The sequence below is a fragment of the Apis dorsata genome, unplaced genomic scaffold (assembly GCF_000469605.1).
Source record: "Apis dorsata unplaced genomic scaffold, Apis dorsata 1.3 scaffold_935, whole genome shotgun sequence".
NCBI lineage: Eukaryota > Metazoa > Arthropoda > Insecta > Hymenoptera > Apidae > Apis > Apis dorsata.
In genome coordinates this window covers 99,053-106,782 of record NW_006264045.1, presented here as the reverse complement: position 1 = coordinate 106,782, position 7,730 = coordinate 99,053, and the positions used below count along the sequence as shown (strand labels likewise).

Below are 7,730 nucleotides of genomic sequence, written 5' to 3'. Positions count from 1 at the left end.
AAAGAATACATTTTATAATATTTGTATAATAATAATAATAAATAAATAAATGTAATTTTATAATTACATTTTTTTATTTATATAAATATAATAAATATAATAAATCTTTATTTGAATATAAATAATCAAATTCATCAAATAGGATGGAAGAAAGCACAAGTTCTGAAAATGTTTGGTGCAAAACTAAAGCAAATGAACAAAATAATTTATATCATCCAGAATCCATAACTCAGTCTATGGAAGCAAATTCCACTTCTTTAGCAGATATATTTGATACAGCATTTTCATCTACAGTTGATCCTTCTCCACAACCAAGATTTAATTCAGGTAAAATATAATATAAAACATAATATATGTATTAATTTTTTTCATATTTTTTTAAATATAACATATAATTTTTTTTAACAAAATTTATTAAAATTTATTTTTAATAAAAAGAAAATTTATATAAAAAATTTTTTCAATAATTTTAATAATTTTCTTTATTTTAGCCAATGACATGGAATATGATCACTTATTTGCAGAAAGTGATGTAGAAGATTTAGATGTGGTACCTATTAATCCTTATGTAAATCCTTCTCATCATTCTGCTTCAAACAATAATTTTGTATTTGGGACATATTTACACGGGCCTGAAACAACAGGAATTTTACACGAACGTGATCCTCCAGTAAAACATAAAAGTAAAAGAAGTGAAGAACGATCATTGGATTATCAATCATCTGATAATTTGGATGTAGCTGGACCATCTAGATTGTCAGATGAAACTTCTAACAAGTATAGAATTTAAAATTAAAAATTTTAAATTTATACAATTTTTATTTTTATTTAATTATATAATTAATAATATAATTAATTATATAATTAATAATAAAATTTTTTTAAACAGAGTCATGCAGAATATGGAGAATGACAGTGCCAATGAAGTTAATACTTTGTATCATTCAGTTTTGCCAAATACAATTAATTCTCAACAACATTCTACACATTCAACAAGTATGATTTTTTTATTAATAATAATTAAGAATAATTAAATATGTATTTTAATTTTGTACTTTAATTTTATCTATATTGAATAGGAAATGATGATACACCATCAGCGCCTGATTTACAATTAGATTGGTCCTCAAGTAGTGATGATGCTACTAGTAGTGATGATGAAGATGGTTCGGTTGAAGTTCTTGTTTCAGTAAATCATAATAATAATAAGGTGAAATAGTTTTATTAAATTATTTCACAATGAGTTTATATATTAAAGAGCTTAAAATACAAAATATTTTAATATATTTCAACAGCAGAATTCTGTGCAAAATAATGAAGAAAATAATCGTCCAGTAACTGTAGTTGATTTGACTGTAGAATCAGATGAAGAACATGCTCCACCAACCCCAACAACTTCGGTTGTAAGTCCAGGAACAACGGATTATGTACATAGGTATGACAAATTATTTAATATATAATATGTTTAATTATAGATTTTTAATAATTGTTTTATAGTGGGAACAATACTTATTGCATGCATAGTCCACCAGACTATGTGTATCATGGCCGATGTATGCATCATAATTATAGAATTCCAATTCCTGTTATACCTGTAAGATACAGTCAATTACCAGGTAAGAATATTTATAAAATAAAAATATTGTATTAAAAATTTAAAAAAATTAATAATATTCTGTAATGATGTTATTCTGATTTCTATTTTTTTTTACAGATGCTTCTACAGGAATGTTAAGACCACGTATGCATCCTGTGCAAGAGAGATTATGGAGGATGCAACAACGTGTACAAGAAGTACATAGGCGGAGTCTTCATCCAAGATTCTCGACACATCATAGGTTAGTATCAGGATAAATACTTGAAATTTTATATTATATATAATTTTTATATTTAGTAGTACTACATCATGCAATCCACATGTTCATCAAGCAAATCAACATACGTGTAATAATGGAAATCCTAATCCTGCAAATAATCGTTGCAATGGTTCGGAAAATATGACATTTGCAGAAAATTATTTTCCTCCTCCAATTTTACCACCACCACAACAACCTACTGTTTATAGTCATCCAGAAGCTAGGAGACCACCAAATGTTAGCCCATCATGTCCAGCACAATCTGTGATGGTAATTTCAATCAAAGAAATTATATTATAATAAATATTATAATGAATTTATAATTTTTTTTATTTTTTATTGTTTTTTCAAGAATTTAATTTTTATAGCATTGATTTACATTATTTTATATGTTTAGGAAAATTCTTTGAATGGTGTAGAAATGGAACCAACACCACCAGTTATGCTGCCTTCAATGCCAGTTCATCCTTATGTACCTCATATGTATCATCATTATGGTCCTCATCGAAGGCCACCTGGTCCACAACATAGACACCATATTCATATTAATTGGTTGCAACATCTTCATTTGGTATGTTTTTATATATAATACTGATAATAATGAATAATTTTCTGTATTTGTATACATATATATACATATATATATATATATATATATAATATATATATATGTATATATATGTATATATATATATATTTCACACAGCAAGGATCTGATGCTCATGATACAATGCCATTTTCATCTTTTGGTTTGCTACATCCAGCACGTCCAATGTCGGCGCAACTTGAAAATTATATGCGTCTTGTTAATTTACGGCATATGGCTCATATTAATTGTGGAGCAACACAAGAATCAATTGAAAATCACACATTCCGTTATAAATATAAACGGGTAATGTATTATATTTTTGTATAAATTCGTTACAATATGTGTATTGTTATTTTTACTTAGTTTTAATATTTTATTATTTAATAGGAGAAAAAAATTGAAAATGAAGATTCTATTGAAAAATGTACTATATGTTTATCTGAATTTGAAGACTGTGAAAGTGTCAGGTATAATTATTTTTTATATATATAATAATTTTCTTTAGTAACTATTTTTTTATTTTATATATAATTCTTATATATAATTCTTTTAATGTTTTTACATAGGAGGCTTCCATGCATGCATTTATTTCATATAGACTGTGTCGATCAGTGGTTATGTACTAATAAACGCTGTCCTATATGTCGAGTGGATATCGAAACTTTTCTACACAAGGAGCTTGAAAGCACTGCGTAGTTTAAGGTCGATTTTAATAATTTGTTTTTGTTTTTAAGTATAATCAGATAATATTCGCATCTAAATATTTTAAAAGATCCTATTCATGAGTAAACCTTTTTCTGACACTGCTATGAATGTTGATGTAAAAAATTTTACTGTGAATAATCAAAATATTGATAATGGAATAGAACTAAGTTCCTGAAATTGTAGGAGAGGTTTGTCTTGATTTATTATCTTTGCATCCATGAATCATGGATATTAATAGTGTACATAAAAATGTTAGGTTTGTTTATTATGCGTTATTATATTAATAAAACATGTATTTTGTCTGATAATTTATCTTGTATGTAATATTTCGGATAATAACAAATTGTTAGATTATATGAAACATATGAAGTGATATAAGTCTTCGTGTTTTTTATTCTACTTTTTTAATATGTGTCATATACACATAAAGAAAAAAAGAAATTTTAATTATTGATAACAGTCAATATAATGAATAATTATAAAAAAATATATTCCTGTGTTATAGTAATTTTCTAATGGGTGCTATATTGATATAAATTTTATACATTAAATATATTCTAATGATTTGTGAAAAGAATTAAAGATTTCATATTTGAATGATTTCTTGAGGCTATGTATACTTTTCATAAGTTTTTATATTAAAAGAATTTTTTAATAAAACTAAACTATAATAATTCATTATTAAAAATTATTTATTTTTCATAACAATATATTGTTCTAATCTATTTCCATTTAAAATAAATTATTGATAAAGTTTTGTAAAAAATGATCTTAGATACAAAAACTTCTTATTTTAGACGATTTTATTTCTGCATAATTTTTTTAATATTTATTAAAAAAAAATAATTCAATTTTAATTGATTAAATTAACAACTTGTATAATCAATAAATTATTCTTATTATGTCTAGTGCGCAGTAATAATAATTATTATCCTTTTGCATTTGAATGTTATCACTATGGCGGCAAAAAAAAAAAAATAAATAAAAATTTATCTTTAAAATCGGATGCTGTCATAATGGTAATAGCTTTTATTATGCTTGTATATTTATGATTCTGTAATCGAAAAGTATTGTAAATGTCTGTTAATCTTTAATCTAAAATATATTTACTTCCAGATAATTTGTTGTTTACTAATATTTATTTTTGTATGCATATAATATAAAAATGAATCATATCAAAATATATTTTTTTATATGTATGAATAAGTTTCAGTCGAATATATTGACAAATATATTGACAAAATATATTGACGAATATATTTAAATATAAAATATATATTAAAATATATTAAAATATATTGACAAAAGACTATAATATTTATATTTTAAATAAGTGTGTAATATCTTTACTATTTTACACGTATTTTTATTAGAAATTTTTTATTCACTATTGTTTTTCGAGAAATTTCCTTTATCTTTTAGGTTATCAAATAAATCTTCACCAATTTTCCAGTTTCCAATAGATAATGTTGATTATAGATAAAAATGATAAAAGTATATTGATATTATATTCATACAACCTATTTTCATTTTTATAATTTATAAATAGAAAACAAAGATGATAAAATGTAATGCGAAAAAAAAAAGAAATTATTGCTAACGCGCAAGATACTTGGAAAAAATTTTCAGCATAATCATATGAATTAAATAAGTCAATCAATTGTTTACTTTTGCTGAAAATAAACTATTAACAAAAGATAATGTGAAAATTATGCAACAAAAAAACGATTTTAAAGATACAGAAATTGTAATCTTTTTTTATTTGAGATATTTTTAATAATAAATTTATAATAATAAATATAAATTTATAACGATTTATCATAATAAGTTGATTGTTTTTTCATCATTATATTCTATATGAGATTAAATAATTGAATAAAGTTTTTATTCTTTGATTTCTTAAATTTTTTCATATTTAAATATATATATTCAAAAATTATACAAAAAAACATAGCAAGTAGATTTCTGTTTTCAGTTTGTGATTTTTATATTATTTGATAATTAAAAAAAAAAAAAATAGTAGACTTATTCATAATCTAAATTGATATAATGGTATAAATTTTTTAAAATAATAATTATAATTAAATGATTAATTCATAAAATTTTATAAAAAATACCAACATATTTTTAAAATTTTCATTTAATATATTAATTTAGATTTTAATTATTATCTATTTTTACATTCTTTTTTATTTTATAATCATTATATAATTATTCTACAATAAAATATTAAATATATTTGTCGAAAATAAATTTCGAATTATTTTTTTCTTTTATATAATTTTCTAAAAAATTACTGATATAAAATTGTAATATATTATAATTATATTGTAATATATTGGACATATATTTATGTGACTAATTAAATAAATGAACACGTTGAAACGAGAAAAAATAATTGTCTTGCCTTAATTTGCAATCGGGGAAAATGCAAAAGAAATAGTTGGCTACTAATGACGCGGTATATGATTGACGCGATCCGCATTCTCTTTAATACCACTTGCAGAGCATTGAATTCAACTTGTACATGGAAAAGAGAGGGAGTACCTCTCGATCGGTGGTTATATAGCCAGTTACAGGACTGATCGTTTCAGTTCTTAACTCTTCGGTCAGGATTTGTCCATTTTTTTCTTTTTTTCCACATTATTGATTCTTTAAGATTAATCTAATCTTATTTTTATTCCTGAAATATTATTATGGATTCATGCGATATCAACGATAAATAATAGTGATCCATGTGATCGATTTGTGTCTGTGAGAATCGCAGTTCAAACAGGCTTTTAAATAAATTTAAAGAGGAATTTTGATGTGAATATAAAAGCAATACGATGCATTTGGGAACATAGAAATCAATTTACGATTTTTTTATGTAAACCATGAGACAACGGGTTAATCTGTAAGTTTGATAAGAGGAAGATGATCGAATTCTTGTAACAATAATTAATTATTTTTTTGAAGAATTTATTTTTGAAAAGATGCCTCCTCAAGAAAAGTTTGAAACGTCTATACATTTGAACAATAGTCGGAATAATAATTTGAATTGTCAGAACTCGATGGATATCCAAATACCGGAAGCAAATGAGATCAAAGAAGAAACGAAGGATTTAGATTTTGACGAGTTGTTACCCTATGTCGGAGAATTTGGACTTTATCAGAAGATCTTATTTATATTGATGATTCCTTTTACTTCATTTGTGGCATGGGTTTATTTTTCACAAATCTTCATTACGTTAATACCAGAAAAATATTGGTGCTGGGTACCGGAACTAAAGAATCTCACATCCAATGAAAGGTAGATAAGTAAAATACATTGAAAATATTTTATATAATAAGATAGAAGTTTAAATATTTTAAAAAGAGAAATATTTTCATTGATAATGAAATTAATTTTGAATGTAAAATTGTAATGTAATTTGAATGTAAAATCTGAAATCGAAGTAGTAGATTTTATTCAATTTTTTATATTTATTGATAAGATTTAAAATAAATAGAATTGTTTAAAGTAAGAAATGTGATTTTTAACACAAGAATATGATAAAAAAATTTTTCTAAAATTCATTAGAAAATTCATTAGAAAGAAAAAAACTTTTTAAAAAAAAGAAACTTTACAAAGAATTTATTTAATAATAGAATTATTTAAATCATAATCTTTATTTGAAGTTATAATTATTTATTCAATGATTTCGATGATTTTTTATCATGAGAGATAAAAATTAGGATTGATAATATGATTAAGAAGAAAGATAAATCTTTCATTCTGTTGTGTCTGTTCTAATAATATTTTCACTGAATAAATAAACAATCTCATAAAATATGTACAAAAGATTTTGATTTATTTATTGAAACATTTTAGTATTTATAAACACACATGAGATTAAAAAGATTTTTCTTAATATTAATAGTAAGATTTTATTATTATTATTATTATTATTATTATTTTATTTTATTATTATTTATTATTATTTAATGAATCAAGAGATAAATTAAACAAAATCTTTTATGTTATATTTCTTAATCATTTTATAATAATTAATTCATTTGTCAAATTCTGATATTTATGAAAAAATCTATATTATATTATAGTCTATATTATAGTTAATATTACAGTATAAGCATATATAGAATATTATAGTATAAGCATAATATAAAAAATATTTAAAATAAAAAATAAGTATAATATTAAAATAATTATATTGAAAATTTAATAAAATTTAATAAAATTTTCCATAAAAATAATTTTATTTAAAAATAATAATGAAAATGATTTTTTTATTATTAGATTGCAATCCAGTTAGAAATTAAATTGGAATTTATATAGTAAAATTTTTTCAATAAATCATTTGAATTTTATTCAATTGATTTGTTCAGTAAATTTTTCATTTTTATTTCTGTAATTCTAATATTGTTTTAGATATATGATTACATCAAATAAAAATACNCTATTATATAATAGAATTTATATAATGGAATCCTAATCAATGAAAATTATATTATTAGCATTATTATAATTAAAATTTTATTATAATTAAAAGATAGAATATTTTATTGTTTAAATTCTTCGCAACATGAAAAATATTGAT

At 22.2% G+C, this 7,730-nt stretch overlaps 2 protein-coding genes across 5 annotated transcripts in view; both read left to right on the top strand.

The window, feature by feature from the left end:
* Positions 1–3,528, top strand: part of LOC102676617 — a 4,710-nt gene extending 1,182 nt beyond the window's left edge. The window contains exons 2-13 of one of the 4 annotated variants that reach the window (XM_006623725.2): positions 143–327; positions 492–777; positions 890–996; positions 1,080–1,210; positions 1,299–1,435; positions 1,498–1,616; positions 1,715–1,838; positions 1,898–2,126; positions 2,254–2,427; positions 2,563–2,748; positions 2,833–2,912; positions 3,012–3,528. In XM_006623725.2, coding sequence (XP_006623788.1) covers positions 144–327; positions 492–777; positions 890–996; positions 1,080–1,210; positions 1,299–1,435; positions 1,498–1,616; positions 1,715–1,838; positions 1,898–2,126; positions 2,254–2,427; positions 2,563–2,748; positions 2,833–2,912; positions 3,012–3,141 — 1,887 coding nt within the window. In that variant the 5' untranslated portion in view covers position 143 and the 3' untranslated portion in view covers positions 3,142–3,528. Of the gene's footprint in view, positions 1–142; positions 328–491; positions 778–889; positions 997–1,079; positions 1,211–1,295; positions 1,436–1,497; positions 1,617–1,714; positions 1,839–1,894; positions 2,127–2,253; positions 2,428–2,562; positions 2,749–2,832; positions 2,913–3,011 lie in introns of all 4 variants that reach the window. The other 3 variants (XM_006623724.2, XM_006623723.2, XM_006623722.2) reach the window with 3 other exon arrangements.
* A 2,169-nt stretch (positions 3,529–5,697) lies between these two features.
* LOC102675521 (organic cation transporter protein-like) overlaps positions 5,698–7,730 on the top strand; it is a 28,705-nt gene continuing 26,672 nt past the window's right edge. Inside the window, exon 1 of the mRNA XM_006623713.2 lies at positions 5,698–6,442. Within this exon, the coding sequence (XP_006623776.1) occupies positions 6,126–6,442 (317 nt within the window). The 5' untranslated portion in view covers positions 5,698–6,125. The remainder of the gene's footprint in view (positions 6,443–7,730) is intronic.